Below are 22,036 nucleotides of genomic sequence, written 5' to 3' on the forward strand. Positions count from 1 at the left end.
ATACTCTGGTATTTGCTTGGTAACTCTGCAACTCCTTTAGAGTTACTTTAGTTCTCTGTGCTGCTTCTCTGATTAATGCTCTCCTTGCCCAGGCTGAGAGTTTTGGTGGTTGTCTCTCTCTTGCCAGGTTTGTTGTGGTACCATGTTCTTTCCATTAGATCATAATGAATTTGATGGTCCTCCCTGATATCATCTGAGATTGAGATATTTCTTAGAACCCAACCCTGGCTTATACTACTTAATAACTTTGTCTCTCACTTGTTTGGAGATTTGGAGATTTTCTTGGTCTTCACGGTGTTGTTTGGTTAGTGGTGCCTCTTGCTTAGTAGTAATAGCAAATACCAAAGCACTCAAAGGAAAAGGACAGGAATTGTTTTCATGCAAGTGTTTTATTGATAAACTGCAAAAATGTGAACCCTGACAGTAGCAACACCAACGTTTTGGTCATGACACCTTTATTTTTAATGTAAAGAAGCTATGTCGCACCGGTCCCCTCGGACAATCATCAGTGAAGCTAGATGCCACTGCTGTTACAGCTCTTCCTGGACATTTCCTACAGGCCTCCTTTCCTTACATCTCTGCTCTATCCCAGCCTACCACCATCACTCCAAGACTGTTTACTGCAAAATGTGATGCTCTCCATCTAACTTCACTGACGGTTGTCCGAGGGAACCCATGCGACATAGCTTCTTTACATTAAGCAACTACCTTTATAAAGATGTCATAACCAAAACGTTAGTGTTGCTACTGTCAGGGTTCACATTTTTGCAGTTTGTCAATAAAACACTTGCATGAAAACAATTCCTCTCCTTTTCCTTTGAGTGCTTGGGTATTTGCTATTTCTATTATTTATTTACCCTATAGCACCTAGTCTATAGTAGTTGAGCCAGACTTTATCCAAATACTCTTGCTTAGTAGTGTCACAGCCTCTGTGACTTTTCAGAAAAAGTGTGTATATACTGACAGACCATAGGACACTTAGATTGTACACACGTGGGCTTCTTTTCACTAAGCATGTGACTTATGAAAGTAATTGCTTGCACCAGCAAGGTTTATGGGCTTCATAGCAAAAGTGGTGAATGCATATGCACTTGGAAATTTTTATTTATCTTTCCTGTAAATTACATTTTTGCCCATATTATTCTCACTTCACTTCCCCAACGTAAACTATTTAGTGCAGATGCATCACACACAAATCGGATTACAAAAATATTTAAACTTAGGTTATAATGTAACAACAAAGGTAAAAAGTCAAGGAGGTTAATACTTTCGCAAAACGTTCATTTTCACATTTTTTGTGTTTTCCTTGTGCTCTTTCTCCCATTAACAGTTAATAGTTTCCATTGTGTTATCTCTCCCAGAATCCCCTTATATGTAGGCATATAGATTCATGAACTACAATACCATATGTTATTAAATGAGCAAAGATATAAAAATTATAGATGGCCCCTACAATCTCAAACTCACTAATCTGTGAACTGAAAAAAACTATTTTTCCAGCCTCCCTTTTAGTACTATTTGGTTTACTTTAGAGAAGTAGAGCATAATAGAGTGTAATTTAAACTTGCCACTAAACAGTCTATACTTACACCCTTTAAAGAACTATATATTTTAAGTAACTAACAAAAGTATAGTGGATGTTTTGAAATGAATTTCTTAGCAGTGCTTTAGCATTGAGTAAAAATAGAAAGTTTAATCTAGTCATAACATTATACTAATTTGGCTACTTTAGTGTAGTGAGAACATTCATAATAATGTTTAATAAAAAGGAATACATTATGCATGGATGGTTAGAAAAAAATTAAACTTGGATGTTCTAGGCAATGTCAATGTGTATTCTTGCTTTACTATTACCATGGAAGGTAGCCAAAACTGAAATGGCTCATCAGCTGTGCAGTGCACAATACTTAATTTTAGCAGTAATCCATATGTCCTTGTGAATTGTTCTTTTTTGTTTGAAATATTCCATTGTTTCTCAGCAATTATTTCTATTCTTCTACTCATTCTGAAGAGAACACTGCTATTTGAATGCATAATGAAACATAATGTTATTACAAAGGAAATAATTGCCTTCTTTCTTAAATTCACCAAACAATTTTGCATTTCAGTAAAAGAAAACATTTGAAGTGCCTTCTTTTTATCATATAAAAGTGTAATGTTCGCAAAGTAAAGTGCATCATGAATGATCTTCTGATCTTGGTGAGATCGCACTGTTATAAGCAGAATGTTTTCTCTTTAGAAGACTGACAATGATCCAGAGTGATAGCTGCTAGAATAAAGTAAAACAGATGTCCCCACACTATCCCAAAGTCCAGAATTCACAGCTCTGCATGCTCAGAATGATCTCACCAGTTATGGCAAGATCTCATTTTTCTGACAAGATCAAGCTTGACAGGGCACAGAGATTCTTTAGCAGTTTCATAGTTACAAAGTGTGTTTTCAAATATAGCACAGTGTAGTGTGCAGGAAAGCGGAGTGGTAATTATAGGCGCTATAATATTGGTAAATGCTGGTCCCAACTCTAACGCAACACTCAGCCCTCATTTCACCACACAATCTATCTACCATATGTCACGATTCCTCTGTGCACAGCATCTTGTACTAGGAGATGCTCTGCTGTGTTTTCTGGACTACTGAGCTGGCAGAATCATTGACTGTGCAGGATTCCATTCTTGTTCTCGGAGATGTATTGCTCAGGCGTTTTATTTTGCTGGTTATTGCTCTGTTTCTTTACTGAGTATGCTCCCCCAGAACCTTGCCAGTCATACATTCTGGTTTTGTAGTTGTGTTGTTAGCCTATATCTCTGCTTTGTTTTGATCTCTGTTTTCTGACCCCTGACTGTTGTTTGACTTCTCTTCGCTTGTTCCCTGTTCCTGTCATCACTTCCTGGCTACTATGTCTGTTTTCTCCCTGAAGTTATTACATGCCTTCCTAGAATACTGACCCCAGATCTTGACCTGACTACGCCTGTGAATTCTCCCTGTGTCTATACTGTCCTCCTGTTACCAGACTCCGGCTTTCCTGACTACTCTTTCGTCTGTACTACCAGTAAATTGTGGCTTGCATTACACCATAGGCTTGGTGCAGATGATCATTTTTTTTTTTCATCCAAGAAAATCGGATCAGTTATGCTCATCACACTCTGATCAGACTGTGATAAGATATTGATTAGAGGGTGATCAAAGTGTGATGCAATTTTATCAGAGGTGGAGAAGATAGAAAAAATAATTTTCTCTATTCTGTCACTCCGTGAAAATCGGACCAAACTTGGGTGTTATTCAAGCGAGGTCCAATTTTTTACCTCAGACCCATTGACTGGGATGACCGAGTTATGGGTGCAACTCAATCATGCAGGGATTTTTTACTTCAGACTTAAATCGGATTTGTATACAGCCCCATAGAATAACACTGATGTTTTGTCAGATTTTACTCAAGCCACAAATACGGTGGTCTGCACCTTGCCATAGGAAGTGAGATCACACTGTTTAGGAGAGACATCATGCTCAGTCTTGGGAAGTTACATAACAGCACTAGGCATGCCGGGAACATGTCTGTCATAGACAATTTGCATAAACATTGCAATGTATTTCAGTCACTGCATCTATTTTTTTCATTAATTCTGTTTAGATAGTATTAATATATTATCTTTTCATCTCTGATTTAATTAAAACATATTAAGAATCTGATGTCATTTTTGGTTCTAGGAACTTTTTAAAGAAATTGCAAACATTTTGGTGCTGGATAGCATAGTACACCTTAATATGCCTTTTCAAGTTCATGTCTCAATAGCTAATTTGCTGTTTGAAAAGCAATAAGAGGGATCTATACAATCATAAATTACAAAGTATAAATGCCATTCCAATTATGTCAACACTTTGTCTACCAGTGCTTTTGCGACATTGTTATGCCACATAAGCCTTGTAGCCAATCAGTGGCCATTGTTGGGCTGCTGCATTCTCATGTCTTCCGCTTGTCCAAGGTTCACCCCAAGGAAAGTGAGAGCAAAGCAGGCTAACAATAGCCTTTCATTGACTGAAGAGCTCTTGTGAGATAACAATGTTACAAGAACCCCGGTGCTGACATCAGTGGAATCATTTTAGTGGGTGCAAGTTTCTTTTATTTTTATTTCACATGGGAAGCTACTTTAAAAAGAGATTCTGCATGTAATAAACTACTGCTTAAACATAAAAATAGCTAATTGTCAAAAATGCATCAACATTCTGTGTGTGAATTTGGATTAATTGGAGCTACTTCTAAAACTCAATATATGAAAAGTGGAGGTGTCAGCCATCTCCTCCCTACATCTGTGACCTAGTCTCCCGGTACCTACCTGCATGCAACCTCAGATCCTCACAAGATCTCCTACTCTGCTCCTCTCTTATCTCCTCTTCCCACAATCGCGTACAAGATTTCTCCCGTGCATCCCCCATACTCTGGAACGATCTACCTCAGCACATCAGACTCTCCACTACCGTGGAAAGCTTCAAGAGGAACCTCAAGACCCACCTCTTCCAACAAGCCTACAACCTACAATAGCACTCAGTCCAGTAGACCACTGTGCAACCAGCTCTGTCCTCACCTATTGTACCATCACCCATTCCCTGTAGACTGTGAGCCCACGCGGGCAGGGTCCTCTCTCCTCCTATACCAGTCTGTCTTGTACTGTTAATGATTGTTGTACATATACCCTCTCTCACTTGTAAAGCGCCATGGAACAAATGGCGCTATAATAATAAATAATAATAATAATAATAATAATTGCTGCTTAGCAATTTTCAGTTGTGTTTTGCCTGTTGCATCGTAATACAAATAAAACAACCATCTACACAACACTCCTACTTTTCTCAACAGGATTTTTCATAAACAAGGCTCAATGAGTTTCAGAATTAAATGCATTTCCCATTTACATCTTGTGATGTTTTATATTAAAATATCATGCATGTCATGACATAAATGAGATTGATTTGTCTATACTGTTTTAGCTCTGCAGGGTGCAGCAATGCTATTAACTCAAATACATTTTATTTTAATTTGAGCAGCAATATACTCAGTATTTTGTAGTGACTAGTGATAGGCGAATACTAAAATTTGGGTTCGAATTATTTGTCTTGAATATTCGCACTATTCCTGTATTTGTTGTGAATAATATTTCTAAACGCAAGTCAATGGGAAACTCAAATAGTTTTCCTTTGGACCCTCCCAGGATGTCTGCGGAACAAATGAGGGAGGGCACCAAAGATAAATGACAAAAAGGATCAATACCACTAGCACATTTTGAAGCTATGGATGCAGAAGCAGAAAAAAGGATCCCACTTTTTTGCACATTCCTTTTTTCTGCTTCTGCTCATGTCTGGCGGGGCTTTAAAAAATGCTGAAATAGATTAAAAAAGTCCTTGGTTATTGGGCCCTTCCCAGCCTAAAAATAGCAGCCCACAGCCTCTCCTCAATTGGCACATCCATTAGATACGCCTATTATAATGTTTTACCCAGCTCATCTCGATTGCCCTGATGAGGTTGCAGTCAGAGTAGTATATGGAGTTGATGTCAGCTGTGATTTCTCAAAAATCACAGCTGCGAAAAAACTCTTGGTTGGTAATGGAGGGGTGTCTATGAGACTCTCTCATTACCAATTCTGTAAGTAAAAAAAAAAAATGAAAACATTTTAAATAAAAATAACAAACCACATCCTCCTTCTGCAACTTAAAAAAAAACACAAAACACCCCCACAGGTTTGATGTAATCCACACGACATCACACGACAATCGTCTGTTCTTCATCCAGAGGCCACAATGAGCACTAATATTAAACAAGTGACTGCTCACTGTGGACTCCGGGACACACTGATAGCAGCATAGGAGCTACAAGAAGTGACATCAGGTGAACTCAGTGCTAGCCTGTCTCAGTACGTGTCATGGTGGCAGCACAGTCCGACAGTCTGTCAATGAGTTCACCTAAGGTCATTTCTGGCGGTTCTCACAGTATCCTCTGTGTGAGTCACCAGCTGTGACCTGACTACATGACTACTGCTATTTTTGGGAATGGCCCCATAACCATGGAACTTCCCAGCCTGACAATACCAGTCCTTAGCTGTCTGCCTTATCTGTGCTTGTTATCAAAAATGGTGTGGGTGAGCCTCTATTTTTGATAACCAGCCAAGATAAAGCACACAGCTTGGGACTGCAGTCTGTAGCTGTCTACTTAACCTGAGCTGGTTATCACAAATAAGTTGGGTACTGTATGTAATTTTGTTTCACTGCGCCTATGCAGCTGATTGGCAGGCAATCCTCATATGTTTAGTGGCTGAAAATCAGCCATCAAACATGCAATGAGGGGACTTGAACTCTAGAGGTGAATACCAAAATACTCGACGAATAATGAATATCTTGAACACCATAATATTTGTGCAAGTAACTAATAATGCAGAATAAATTTTCTCATCACTAGCAGTGATCACAGAAAGAGAAAATTCACACCTTTATCACTGAGGTTATAGGTTTTTTTTATCTATAGTCCTTGTCCCAGTGCTTTTAGGCTCTGTTCAAAAGATTTGTCACAGCTTTCCTTTACACATGATTTATGAAATAAGGATATCTATATATATATATATATATATATATATATATATATATATATATATATATATATATATATATATATATATATATATAGATATATATATATATATATCTATATATATATATATATCTATATATATATATTTATATGTATATATTTATATGTGTATATATAAATTATGCATGACGTATCCACAACATTGAGAAAATCCATAATAATTGTTTAATCTCATTTTTCCTCAATGACCCATACTGAGGTAACATGAGGTAACATAAAGACCAGCAATCTAAAGGCTCCCATAGGCATTTGACAACAGTTATCTTAGCGCCTCAAAAATTGGAAGGGCCAAACAATAGTCTAATGAATATATGGGCCTCCCAACTCCACTTCAACAGATGATATAGAGGAGAAAAAAGGTTATATGAACTGCCAGCAAGATTTCATCACCCAAACTATATGTAGCCACATATAGTGCTTTGAAAGACAAATAATGCAATACCTTTATATGACAAGCACATGCCTCCATTAGTTAGAAATCATTTTTTGAAATGATATGCAAATGAGGCTGCAGATCTGAAACCTCTATTCCGCAACCAGAGCTGTATCTTTCTGCTTAACTGATAGCCTCTATGTTGTGTGATTTCAGCAAAGAAGTCTTTTGTTCAAGCAGAAGAAGGTGGTACTTGGCAGGAAATGAAGCTGAAATAACAGAGTCATCAGCTCTACAGCTTAATTTCCATATCAATTCAAACATTAATTTCTCATGAATGGAGGGATGGACTAGTGATGAGCAAACCCGTGGATAATCGGGTTCTCCAAACCAGCACAGGAAAAAATAAAATCAGAATCGATGAGTGAACTTGAAGCCAAACTTAACCGCGAACAATGAACCTCATACAAGTCAATGGAGATGAGAAGTTCGGAGCTGTAAAATCTCTGTAGTAAGTGGTAGGGGGCTGAAAATGGAAGTTAAATGGTAGTAAGAGCAGGATAGTTATACATACTGTGTTTCTTAGAGGATATCACAGCAGTCAGACTCTCTTTCAGGCCTCTTAATTAAGGTTCATCGATATTCCTTGCTTCCCCTTCTACCCTCTGTGCCAGTGTCTATGACTTCTATATTCGCCTCACCCTGTGTCTGTGTCTGTGACTTGCTGCAGTCAGTTTGCTGTACATTAGTGTAAAAATAAATAATTAATTAAAAAAAAATTGTAGGCTCCCCTATATTTTGATAACCAGCGCGAGTAAAACAACATCTGCAGGCTGCAGCCTTCACCTGTGAGCTTTACTGTTGCTGAATATCAAAACAGATAGGAAAAAAAAAGATGTAGTTTCCCCACCAGTTTTGATGTTCAGCTATGGTAAAGCAGATATGTGGGGGCTGGTATTATAAGGATTGGAGAAGCCATGGTTATTGTCCCCTAGCCTAAAAATACCAGTCCACAGCTGCCCAGAATTGTTGCATCCATGATCCTGATTGCTCTGCTCCAGTGGCAATCAAGGTAATATAAAGAATTAATGACAGCCTTGATTTGTCAAAAAATGGCATCTGCAATCAAGGCCTAGATTAGTAATGGGAGGCATCATGAGACCCCTCTCCATAACTGTACTGTAAGTGAAAAGTAATAAAACACAAACACTGAAAAAATTCTTTATTTTAAATAAGATACACACACCCTCTTTCACCCCTTTATTATCCCCCCAAAACACCCTTACAGATCTAACGTAATCCATACAAAGTCCCACGATCCTGGCTCTAGTAGATACTGAAGTCGCAGCTTGCAGGCACATTAGTAAACGTGTTTGCCCATTGCAACTTCAGGTAGACACTGACTGAGCTGCAGCTGTGAGCAGTGACGTCACTTAGTTTGCCAGCAGTCGCAGCTGGAGGTTCCCACGATCCCCCACCTATGACCACAGGTAATCTTACCTCAAAAGACCTCATTGAGCTCAGTGACCTCACCTCAAGTGAACTCATTGTGTTAAATGAGAACTGCATTTTTTATCAAAGGGTCACATCTAGTACAGCAGAAGCTTGAGAGTGCGCACCTTACAAAAGAACCCTCATCACTTAAAAACTCTCACACTACAAGGAGATCAGCGTTTACAGTGATCTCATGAATAAGGCTCTTCGAGCCGAAATATAAACTGTTTACTTGCAAAGCAAAAAGTGTGCAGTGTATCTCCATGGACTATGTACAAGGGATTTCACCCGTAAACTTGCACCTGAAGAAAAATCACCATAGTGTGCACGCCTTTTCTTTTAGCTTTCATTTTTTGATGATTCACAGCTGTCATTAACTCATTATATTATCCCGATTGCCACCACAACAGGGCCGGCCTTGTCGCATCTAATGAATGCAAAAATTCTGGGCAGCTGAAGGATGGGATTTTTAGGCTGGGTGGGCCAATATCCATGGCTCTTTCCATCCTGATAATACCAGCCCCATCATCTGCTTTACTGTGCCTGGATATCAAAACTGGGGGAACCCTACATCTTTATTTCCCCAATATTTTGAATTCCAGCCACAGTAAAGCTCACAGGTGGGGGGCAGGTTATTTTACCTGCGTTGACTATCAAAATATGGCTGGAGCTTACGTAACTTTTTTAAAATAATGTATTTCTTTTTACACTACTGTACATCAAACTGACTGCAAACAATCACAGATGTAAGCACAGGGTGGAGACATGTATAGTAGTCTGCAACTAATCACAGACACTGGCACAGAGGGTGGATGGAAAGCAGTGAATATTGATGATCTTTAATTAGCAGGCCCAGAAGAGAGTCTGACTACAGCATGATCCGCTGGGAAACATGATATATATAACTATCCTAGTCTAACTACCATTTACTTCCATTTGTAGCCCACTTCATTTTGTTGTTTTTACAGTGATTCCCTGGCCAATCACAGCCACTTGGCATGGCTGCGCTGGCTCCAGAAGTGCCTACACCCTAAAAGCTTACTGATTAGCTGCTTTGAAATCTTTCAACAAGCTTTATTTTGGTAATAAACCCGAGCAGGAACTGGACGTACAGTCAAAAGTCTGTATTCGGTCTTCAGCACCGATCACAAGGTGTTCGGTACAGACATCGAACTATACAGTTCGAGTTTGCTTATCTCTAGTAGGGCGATTATCATCGATTGTTAGACTCTCAGCCAGGGTGAATATTAAGGTCAGAATCACGCAATGGGGCAAGTAACATTGGCCACTTCACACACATATTCACCTATCAGCCAAAACAGGGATAAAAATTATGAAGTTAATCATGACCAAAATTACAAACCAGAGAAGGGTGGCTACTGGCTACTGTCCAGAAATTTTAGGACAGTCTGTAAAAGTAAGGAACCTTTTTGTCCTGTCCATAAAAAATGAAGGCATTCATGATTTTTTTGAGGCTAAATATACTTATACAGATTATTTTGGATGTAATTATCATCATTTTACAGTGTACGGTAAATTCAGCTGATATCTTAATATCATTATTATGGTCTGTAGACATGTTTCACAAATTATCATAAATATTTATTATGGTTTTCCAATGTGTCTGTAAAATATATCTGTCCGTGACTTTTGATAAACTGCCCAGAAAAAAACAAGTTTGCAACCGTGAACCAGATGGAGGTGAAAAGGAGATAAGTTCATTAGAGTAGGAGATTATTGGCATCAGCGATACACACTGCAGACAACATGTGTAAGAAATATCCTCTCCATCACCTTTTTTCTGCCGCTAGTCCTAGTTCCGCTAGTAGCATGTGAAGTTGGTAAAGAAAGCTGACAAGAGGTCTGGGCTGCTAATGTGTACAACTTTTTTTTCATGGTGCCTCCACTATGAGAACTGCTTAAAAGTAAAATAAGAAATGAATGTCCTGGTTCATGTGAAGTAGGAGCTACGGTTTCCCAACAATATGTCAAGTGACATCATCTACTTATTTGGCAAAGTCCAGCAAGTCTGCAATCAGAGCAAGCCTCAAATTGTCTTCTTCTTTCTCACCACACTTGTCTGTCAACTAAATTGAAGCCCTTAAGGAATTCTGAGGACAGAATGAGGTAGAGGTTAGAACACTGAATTCAGTGGTTTGTCACTTATCAGTTTTTGTGCTGGTGTTTACATATAATAAAGATTGTATCACCATGTGATTATCACTGCTCAGATTACAGACTTAAAAATCATACAATGTGATTTTCTCGATTGTTTCTTTGGCTTTTGTCTGTCACAGTTGAAGTGTACCTATGCTAAAAATTACGGACCTCTCCATTCTTTGTAGGTGGGAAAACTTGCAAAATCGACAGTGTATCAAATACTTATTTTACCCATTGTATCTTGCTGCATATACACACAGTGAATACGCACACTACTATTATTTAATACATAAACACCATTTTTTGTTTTGTATATATCTTGCATCAATTAAACTAAAGTATGGGTTACTTTGAGATCTGAGATTAGCAGATAATGAGGGATGCATGTCACCTACTGAAGCCATTTCAAAATATATCAGTAGGGACACTTGTGAAACCAACAATTTAATCCTGCTTAGATTTATTCTGAAAAAATCACTAACCAGCATGTGAGAGGGGATGGACCTCAAATACTAAATTGCACCCAATCAGTGCTTCACTTTGTCTTCTGGGAACTTCAAAGTCCATGTCAAATGCAGCAAAATTTGAAGGTAGAGGAGGTGGAGGATTAAGAGTCATAGAATTGGTTCAAGCAGTTGACAAGGCAGACAGTTACAGTGAAAATGATGATGATGGTGTTGGTCATGACAACCAACTATCACTGCGGGGTGATAACAATAAAACAACAGTGTCCTTGGTTGTGATGGCAACCATGACCAGTTGTTTGCTGCAATGTTAAGGGGATTACAGGCATATTGTTACCATGAAGAAAAGATGAGTATTTGGAAGCCATGCTTTTAGACCCTTGCAATAAAAACAAAAATGGGAATTTATTAAAACTTTCAAAAGGGAGTCCAAGATTCCTTTTAACAAGAACAGCTCCATTATCTGTTCTGCAAAGTTTTTGCTGTGTGAACACCTGTCACCAACATGATAGATCAGCATATTCTGCTGTGATTTACACTGACTCAACATTCTCCTGCCTGTACCAGCATAAGAGCGTCAACAACATTTAGCCGAGGAAGCAGCTTCCACCTCCACAGTATATTTCACATAATGGACACAATATTTTATCTGCCATTATGACCACCTATTGCAAACACAGCTGTACTAGCTCAACAGCCAGGTTCAGTTGTCTAGTGACTGTTTCTTTTCTCAGACAGCTACCCTTTGCCCTGATTCCATGTTCTTTTCTGTCAACAAATTAGAACAGTGAAAAGAACTGGCCCAGTTAGCTATAGTGCAGATTTACATGCACCAAACTCTGAAGTGAATGATTAAATCAGTCATACAATCTATCTGAATGCATGACTGGCGAATGGCTATCTTCAACACCATTCTGTTGCACCAGTGCAATAGAACACATTTAGCTGGCCATCTACTCCTTATCCATCTCATAACCGATAGTTTATTGCTGCTCATCAGGCTGCCATTGCTTCCTTCAAACTACCACATATTGACTTGCCTTACCTGTCTTAATATAAAGTGTTGCTCTTTATGCAGCCTCAGCAAAACCCCTTAGGCCACACATCTCCTGGCTGCCCATTATGTTTCATAGTATTAGACTGTACAACTCTTGCTAAGGTTGTAATTGCTGGCCTTAAACTGCCACACATCTTCTTGTCTGTCCCATTCTAAAGCCTGCTTTACATGTTACGATTTCGCATATGATATCGTATGCAATCGTAACCACCCCCATCGTATGTGCGGCACGTTCAATTTGTTAAATGTGCTACACAAACGATTAACCCTTGTCACACGTACTTACCCGTCCATACGACCTCGATGTGGGCGGCGAACATCCACTTCCTGGAGTGAGAGGGACGTTTGACGTCACATCGACGTCATGCAGCAGCCGGCCAATAGAAGCGGAGGGGCGGAGATGAGTGGGACGTAAACATCCCGCTCACCTCCTTCCTTCCACATTGCTCGCCGGGAGCCGCAGGACGCAGGTAAGATCTGTTAATCGTTCCCGGGGTGTCACACACTGCGATGTGTGCTACCCCGGGTACGATGAACAATCTGACATTCAATTTTTAGGAATTGAACGACGTGCATGCGATGAACGTTTTAACGTTCAATCGCAATCGCACGTACCTGTCACACACTACAATTTAACGTACGATGCCGGATGTGCGTCACTTACGACGTGACCCCGCCGACACATCGTAAGATATTTTGTAGCGTGTCAAGCGGGCTTAACTCTCTATCATGTTGGTCCTTGCCCACCACACACCTCCTTTCTCCCTTCTGTGTTTCACTGTGCTACACAGCACTAGTGATGCTGAAAGTGTGTTCTCTTTATGGTACACAAAAATGAAAAAGCTATTTTTCTAAGGGTTTGGTGACAAACAAGCTACAGATTTTTTACTTTGAAAACAGTACCCCAATTTTGTCTCCAATAAAAAGAGGATAATTTTTGGACAGCTTGAATAAAAGTCTTTGTAACTGCCTTGTTATTCAGTGCTGAAAAAATCAGTTTTGGCTGAAAAAGGGATCATTTTTAAAAGATAGTTGTGAAAACATAACTTCTTCTCAAAACAGCATACCTGTTTAGTCCCCCTAATTAAAGGAATAATTTTTGGATGGCTTTTAAAAAGGCTATCACTTATTGATTTAGCAAAATGGTAAGCTCTTTATACTCCCCAGGCATGAATAAATTGTGCAGAAAAAAGCCACAAACAGACTGTTCTGTGTATAAACAACAGCAAGGAATGCATTTGCATTTGAAAAGGGTTAATTTTTGGACCATTTATAGCATACAAGTCTGAAACTGCTGCATGTGGTTAAACAGGCTTCTGGTTAATAATGCTTACGATTCATTTTTCCCTAGCCAGATAAGGTAGCATTACTTGGAAATTAAAATAGGTATGTTGCATTACCATCTTTATGCTGATGACACACAGCTATACACCTCATCCCCTGAGCTCATCCCCGCTGTACTACAGAACACCAGTGATTGCCTGACTGAAGTTTGCAATGTCATGTCTGCTCTCTATCTGAAACTTAACCTTTCAAAAACTGAACTTGTTCTTTTCCCTCCATCTCCCAACCTTCCTAAACCTGACATCTCCCTCACTGTGTGTGGCACAACGATAAGTCCTAGGCCGCAGGCCCGCTGTCTGGGTGTTATACTTGACACTGACCTCTCCTTCACCTCCCACATACAATCTCTTACCCGCACCTGCCGCTTGCACCTCAAGAATATCTCTAGAATCCGCCCCTTTCTAACAATGGAAACGACAAAAACCCTCACCGTGGCCCTGATCTACTCTCGCCTTGACTACTTTAACTCTCTATTAATTGGTCTCCTCCTAACTAGACTCTCTTCTCTACAGTCCATCCTTAATGCAGCAGCAAGGGTCACCCATCTGGCTAACCGCTACTCGGATGCCTCTGCTCTGTGCCAGTCATTGCACTGGCTGCCCATAAATATAACAGGATCCAATTCAAACTGCTTGTTCTCACCCACAAAGCTCTCCACAATGCGGCACCGACCTACATCTCCACCCTTCTCTCTGTCTATCATCCCACCCATTCTCTACGCTCTACAAATAACTTTCAACTAATTTGAACCTCCCACTCTCGAATCCAAGACTTCTTCCGAGCTGCACTAAACCTCTGGAACGCTCTACCCCAAAAAGTTAGGACGAATCACAACTTACTCAGCTTCAGACGCACCCTAAAACCGCATCTATTTAGGGCGGCCTATCAAAATCCCTAGCCAAACTAATTTCACCTAATCCCTCCACAACTTCTCAGAAAATAACCCCAAGTCAAATTCCATGGCACCCAAATGCATCTCAAGGCTCTGGCCAACTGGTCCAGGAAGCCATTATCTATCCCCCATTTCCATGAGATGGCTGGATTGTCATTGTAAATAAGCAATTGTACTTTGCCCTCCCCATCTCATTGTAGATTGTAAGCTCTCACGAGCAAGGTTGTCTTTTTTTCCCTTTAAATATTGTATTTTCTATAACTGTTACTTGTTTGTATATGATCCTCCTAAATTATAAAGCTCTGCGGAATATGTTGGCGCTATAGAAATAAAGATAATTATTATTATTATTATTATTATTATTACAGAATTTAGCTCAGTTTTAATAGGCTCCAAGAGGAATTCAAAGTGTTATACAAATAATTTTTAGTCAATTAGAAGCTTTTTAGTAATGTAAAAAGATGTGTGGAAATTCATCAAAGCCAGTAACTATGCTAATATAAGTTTTCAAAATATTGATTTAATTATTTGTTTTATTGTGAAGAAAACCTACCCAAATGCCTTCCTCTTGATGATACTGCTTCCAGTTCCTTCCAGTGTCGCTATATAATAGAAGATAGCTTGTTACCCAGTCTGAACTTCCATATTTGCCTTGTGTGGCAATTCGAGTAATTTCAGTCCTCTCTCCTAAGTCAATTTGAAGCCATTGGTACTTATTAGATACACGTGGAGACCAGCCACCCGCTCCTGCAAAAAAGTGAATAAGCAACATTCATGAAATGTTAAAAGGTCAAATTTTCTGAAATTGTCCAAAACAATTGTAGGTTGCATAGTTATCACAATTACTGCAGTTTAAACATACTGTATAATGCGCAACCATATGGTAAATGTCTGCGTCGGTTTGAACAACTGTATGTGCAATGAAGGAGAAAGTGGCACTACAGTGAATCCAAAGTGAGACTAAATATTGATTATAGACTAGCTTTATTCGCAAAAGCTATCAAGTAAAACCAATACTGGAAGAAAATATTTTGCCTATAACAAGTGACAAATTCAATGTTTGATCATTTAATGTGCATATTTTTAAGAATCAAGTACCTTTTTAGTAAATAATCATATTTTACATACTTTTTAGATCATATTTTTTCAGAAACAGAATTAATAAAATAAATACTGTTTGTTACTATTTTCTTTCCAATGGTGCGTATCATTACACACTATTTAATCAATGCTAAACAGTGTTAAAAGGATGAAAACATCCAGGTGTTTGATGAATGTGAGCATTTCCCGCTCATCCTTACAGAAGAGTAGAGATGAGCGTAACTTTCTTCTTACATGCGACTTTGAATCAAATTTCCTTTCACTTTCAGGTCCTTGCAAATTCGCAAAAAAAAAAATCAGGGACCCATTTCACATACTCCTGAAGAGTCAAAAAATGGTCCAAAGAGCAGTCTAATGTTAGTCACTACCAGGTGGGCTTCCACATAATTTCCTGCAACTATCACATCACACTCATAGTGCAAATGTGGCGCCCCTGACCTGGGCAGGCACCAGTGAGTACTGCACCCATGCTGGGGCAGTACTTCCAGGTGTACGCACAGGCACATAGCAACCAGGTCTCCCACACCATTAGATGGATCCCTTGGGCAGACGCAAGAGGAGGCTTGCCTCCACATCTCATCAAGGGGTGTAGTGGAGGGGCTGGGAGCTAAAGTTGCAGAGGCTGTCAAGAAAGAAGGGGAGTGAGCTAGTATGGTAGCAGTGAGCGCTGGTTGCTAGGAGACGCAGGCGCGCACACACTCTAGTCAGACCCTGCACGTGAAGTGGCCGTTAGCGGGCGAGAACGGTGACCAGGCAGTCAGTCAGAAAGACGCTGAGGGAGTCAGTCCGTCGGGTACGGGGACTGCTGGTGACTAGGCATGCACGAGGAACAGGTCCCTAGAGTAGACGTCCATTTATTGATCTGCTAAACCTGCCGGTGAGGGGAACTACAAGTCCCTCACCAACCATCTAGAGTCCGAGCCTCAGCAGCAACGAGGGGGCCCATAAGGGGGATTGAGCCTGGAGCCATCTCCCTTGGTCCACGCTGCCGGAAAAATGGGCTAAAAGGGGAGAAAAGGCAGTAGTGACTTCCCTGGATGAATCCCACGGTACTTCAAGTCAGGGGTTATCCGAAACAAGAAGTGCTAGGAAGGTGAGTGAATGGTTACCCTTAGACCGGCCTAAAGGTTACCTGGTTTCACCTGGTTTAATCTCAGCATCGCCCGGGTACCTCACAAAACACCTAAAAGTGAGTAAAGATCCGTTGAAAGACAGTTTGGACTGAGACTGAGTTATTCTGGGACCTGTTGTTCTACATACCCGAGCCACTGGGGCCAGCCTCACTCACGGGAGGCCACACCATCCGACTGCAGATCCCATCAGCCCCAGATGCTCGTTAAACCTGCAGTGGCGGTCATCCATAACCCTGACCGCAAACCGTGAGTGGCGTCACGATTATAAAAACTAAATTACCTGTTGCCAGAAATACCAAAGTGAAGACCCTGTGGCGCCCCTGAAGGTAGAATGATGTCCCTGGGGCGACTACTGCTGGTGGGCTACACACACATAGGGACAGATAAAATATATCTTTGTACCTTCACATAACTTGTCTTCTTTACTGCTGCATTCTATGTCCTGTTGTGTATAAATATGTGACTCTTCAGATTTTGTGTTATACCGAGCCTGAAGAAGAGACCTGTGTAGTCTGGAAAGCTTGCTATTATTACCATCTTTTCAGTTAGCCATTAAAAGATATCAACCACCGAGGACTCTAAGTTCTTTTAAAACATAGGGACAGAAAAATGCTAAATTGAATTGTGCTGCTCTACTGCACTAATTGAAAAACGGTGGCTCAGTGGTTAGCACTGCAGTCTTGCAGCACTGGAGTCTTGGGTTAAACATCCCACCAAAGACAACATCTGCAAGGAGTTTATATGTTCGCCTTGAGTTTCTGTGGGTTTCCTTTGGGTTTTGTGGTTTCTGCCCACACTCCAAAGACACACTGATAGGGAATTTAAATTGTAAGCCCCAATGGGGACAGTGTTTCTGATGTATGTAATGCACTGTGGAATTAATGGCGCTAAAGAAGTAAATACATATTATTATTATAATCAATGAATAATAATCCGAAGATTCAGTTGAGTTAGGAAGGTGCTGTATTTGCTTAGTTAGTGTGCCTGCGAAATTATTGATCTGTGATATAAAGCAATACGACCACCTAAATAACAGCATTCATTGTTAATCTTCCCACTGTGCAATTGCAAATTAGTTGGGCAGCGTAATTTACTGCGTCCTAATTCTGCCAGTGATGAATGATTCTTTGGCTGGGGTAAGAAGGGTGTATAACACTGACGATACTCGCATCAAAATGTCCAGACTGGCCGAAGGCTCTCCTGACCCGAGCGTGAGAGCTGTATATAAATACTCTAAGAGCCGCGGGTCAGAAGAGCCACGGTCAGTGCATGCACTGCAATGAGATTTTGTTTGACCTAGCCCTTAAAGGCTTCATTATGAAATACTGTGGCACTACTTGTATACGTCAGGGTGCACTGGAAGGGTCTAAGCCCAAAAGATAAGAAATAAAGCTGGGCACTACCAAATAAATGCAAAAAGGTGAATTTATTTGTGCAGCAAATTCAGTGAGAAGAAGTAAAAAAGATATACTGTATCTGTCTAGTATCAGACCTTCACCAGCTTCACTGGTGAAGAGCAAAAATACAGTATAAATATAGAGAACATGATGTGTAGGAGACAAAATTTAGAATATAGAACCTCAGCAGGTACAGTATGTGGCATAAACATGATGTGCGAAAGCAAATACATAAAAAACATAGAATATTAAGTCAATATGTAAAAATTCATATCAATGAAATTTTAAGCGATAAGTGAAGACCAACATTTAATACACAAATTATAAATGACATTATAGTGGGGTAAGGAACACAATGGCATATATATGAAGAAAGGAATTGACAGAGCAATTGACAAAAGTAGTCAATAGTGGATGTGAAAATACCGTCCTATGGTGCATAGGTGTCTATAGTGACTGTCTGATAGAAGAGGTTTGTAATAAGGAAGGTAAAGAAGAGAAAGGGAGAGAGGAAAGAAAAATTACATTAGGGATATAAATAAATGAACATAAAAACTCTTTTTCAGATGTGAACTTAACATGTACTTTTTTTTACCACGAAGCATTTTAGGATAGGTTGTTTAATGTAGGATAACTTGAAAAAAAACCCCATAAAAAAGCGTTTTTCCAATGCATTGCATGGGCGGAAAATGCAGAAAAACGCAGGAAAGAATTGATATGTCCATTTTTTTTTTCAAGCTCAAAAACGCAGCTTAAAAAAAAAGTTGTGTGCGGACAGCAAAATTGAAAACTCATAGACTTTGCTGGGGAAGCAAAGTCATGCAGTTTTGAGGCCAAAAACGCACCCGAAAAACGCGCAAAAACGCCGCTAAAAACACACTGTGCGCACATAGCCTAACAATTGTTTTAACAGTCACATTTACCAATCATATGTGCCACAACAAGATTGCTGTCTAGTGCTTTCAATTACTTTCTGTGTGTGTAAAAGTAACATAGTATTTTAGGGTTACCTACACTACATTATATTTTTTTTGCAAGGGGGAATAACTTGGAGGAGTTGTCACATGAACAAAGTACATGTTGGATGATCCACAATTGCATGTGTTACATTTTTTTTCCTGTGCTGAGATAATCTTATAAATGTGTGAAATGTGCCCCTGCTATGTACTATGTAGCGCAGAAACATGGTCTGATCATACTACAGCTCCTGGGCAGGAAAAGATGCAAAAAATGTAAAAGACAGGACATCATGTGATTGTGGCTGATTTTTATGAGGAAAAACATTTTTTAGTTATGGAAAGCATGTTTTCTAAACAGACAGGGCAATGTTTTACCTCACAGAAAGCATCAGCTGTGTTCCCATGGTGTAATGTATATGTACTCTTTCTTGCTTCCTCCTCTTACCTTGAGATTTGGAATGCTCAAACCATGTTCTTGTACAGTAAGACAAGGCCATTAGACAGCACATAGCAGAGGCAAAGATTATCTCAGCACAAGAACTTTTTTTAACTAATCTGATTGTAGAGCTTATTTTTCATTCCAAGATCTATTGACTAAAATATAAAAGTCCGGATTCGCGTGGGTTTAAAAGTACTTATGCCCCGAACCCAGGCTCAAACTTCTCAGGGAACTCTAGATACCAATCCGGATCCGGTAACTCGGGTAATTAATAAAAAAAAGTCAAATAAAGGAAAAAGAGAAAAGCAGGTGCGTTATATTTACCTGTGGGACTGTAACATTACTTCTGAAGTGCTCATGCTGCTTCTGGGGCCACCCATTATCCTTCATACATATGCACTGATTCCCCCACCCACCAACAGTCCTGGCGTTCCTTGCAGTCAGACAGCGTCCCCACCCTGTGTGACAGCGTGTCTGACTGCTTGCAGTCACACACGCTGTCTATGTATGTATATTGGTGTAAAAATAAATGATAATAGAAGCTTGCAACCATTCAAAATTGTTGCATCCACTAGATGTGAAAATCCTGGAACTTTACCCAGCTCACCCTGATTGCCTTGGTGTGGTAGCAATCGGGGTAATAAAGGGTTAATGACAGCTCATAGCTACCACTAAGCCCTAGATTAGCAATATAAGGTGTGCATGAGACCCCCCATTAATAATAATCTGTTTTATTATTTAAATAAATATATATAAAAAATAAAGAAAGAAAAATTCAAAAACTATTAAAGTAAATAAATATTGTTTTTAAGAGACATAAAATCTATTGTATATTATTGGAATACAGAGTTATAATTATTATTTACAAGATCTGAATTTATATTGCGTAATATGAATTGATTTATATCTTATATAGATTATATATAATTTAATGTTATGGTTTTGTGTACACAGTGCCTACAAGTAGTATTCAACCCACTGCAGATTTAGCAGGTTTGATAAGATGCAAATAAGTTAGAGCCTGCAAACTTCAAACAAGAGCAGGATTTATTAACAGATGCATAAATCTTACAAACCAACAAGTTATGTTTCTCAGTTAAATTTTAATACATTTTCAACATAAAAGTGTGGGTCAATTATTATTCAACCCCTAGGTTTAATATTTTGTGGAATATCCCTTGTTTGCAATTAAAGCTAATAATCGTCTTTTATAAGACCTGATCAGGCCGGCACAGGTCTCTGGAGTTATCTTGGCCCACTCCTCCATGCAGATCTTCTCCAAGTTATCTAGGTTCTTTGGGTGTCTCATGTGGACTTTAATCTTGAGCTCCTTCCACAAGTTTTCAATTGGGTTAAGGTCAGGAGACTGACTAGGCCACTGCAACACCTTGATTTTTTCCCTCTTGAACCAGGCCTTGGTTTTCTTGGCTGTGTGCTTTGGGTCGTTGTCTTGTTGGAAGATGAAATGACGACCCATCTTAAGATCCTTGATGGAGGAGCGGAGGTTCTTGGCCAAAATCTCCAGGTAGGCCGTGCTATCCATCTTCCCATGGATGCGGACCAGATGGCCAGGCCCCTTGGCTGAGAAACCGCCCCACAGCATGATGCTGCCACCACCATGCTTGACTGTAGGGATGGTATTCTTGGTGTCGTATGCAGTGCCATCCAGTCTCCAAACGTCACGTGTGTGGTTGGCACCAAAGATCTTGATCTTGGTCTCATCAGACCAGAGAACCTTGAACCAGTCTGTCTCAGAGTCCTCCAAGTGATCATGAGCAAACTGTAGACGAGCCTTGACATGACGCTTTGAAAGTAAAGGTACCTTACGGGCTCGTCTGGAACGGAGACCATTGCGGTGGAGTTCGTTACTTATGGTATTGACTGAAACTAATGTCCCCACTGCCATGAGATCTTCCCGGAGCTCCTTCCTTGTTGTCCTTGGGTTAGCCTTGACTCTTCGGACAAGCCTGGCCTCGGCACGGGTGGAAACTTTCAAAGGCTGTCCAGGCCGTGGAAGGCTAACAGTAGTTCCATAAGCCTTCCAAATCCGGATGATGCTCCCAATAGTGGAGACAGGTAGGCCCAACTCCTTGCAAAGGGTTTTGTACCCCTTGCCAGCCTTGTGACCCTCCACGATCTTGTCTCTGATGGCCTTGGAATGCTTCTTTGTCTTTCCCATGTTGACCAAGTATGAGTGCTGTTCACAAGTTTGGGGAGGGTCTTAATTAGTCAGAAAAGGCTGGAAAAAGAGATAATTAATCCAAACATGTGAAGCTCATTGTTCTTTGTGCCTGAAATACTTCTTAATTCTTTAGGGGAACTAAACAGAATTCTGGTGGTTTGAGGGGTTGAATAATAAATGACCCTCTGAATAAACTTTTCACAATTTAAAAAAAAAATAAAAAAATAAATAACATTCTTTTTTGCTGCAGTGCATTTCACACTTCCAGGCTGATTTACAGTCCAAATGTCACAATGCCAAGTTAATTCCGAATGTGTAAACCTGCTAAATCTGCAGGGGTTGAATACTACTTGTAGGCACTGTATATCTGCAAATAGGTTTCATTTATTTATATATACTTGTGATTA

At 39.8% G+C, this 22,036-nt stretch overlaps 1 protein-coding gene across 1 annotated transcript in view; it reads right to left on the reverse strand.

Annotated features, from left to right (window-relative positions):
* LOC142245804 (contactin-associated protein-like 4) overlaps positions 1-22,036 on the reverse strand; it is a 795,990-nt gene that overhangs the window by 514,588 nt on the left and 259,366 nt on the right. The window contains exon 3 of the mRNA XM_075318773.1: positions 14,972-15,165. Within this exon, the coding sequence (XP_075174888.1) occupies positions 14,972-15,165 (194 nt within the window). The remainder of the gene's footprint in view (positions 1-14,971; positions 15,166-22,036) is intronic.

Source organism: Anomaloglossus baeobatrachus, chromosome 1, assembly GCF_048569485.1.
Source record: "Anomaloglossus baeobatrachus isolate aAnoBae1 chromosome 1, aAnoBae1.hap1, whole genome shotgun sequence".
Classification (NCBI taxonomy): Eukaryota; Metazoa; Chordata; class Amphibia; order Anura; family Aromobatidae; genus Anomaloglossus; species Anomaloglossus baeobatrachus.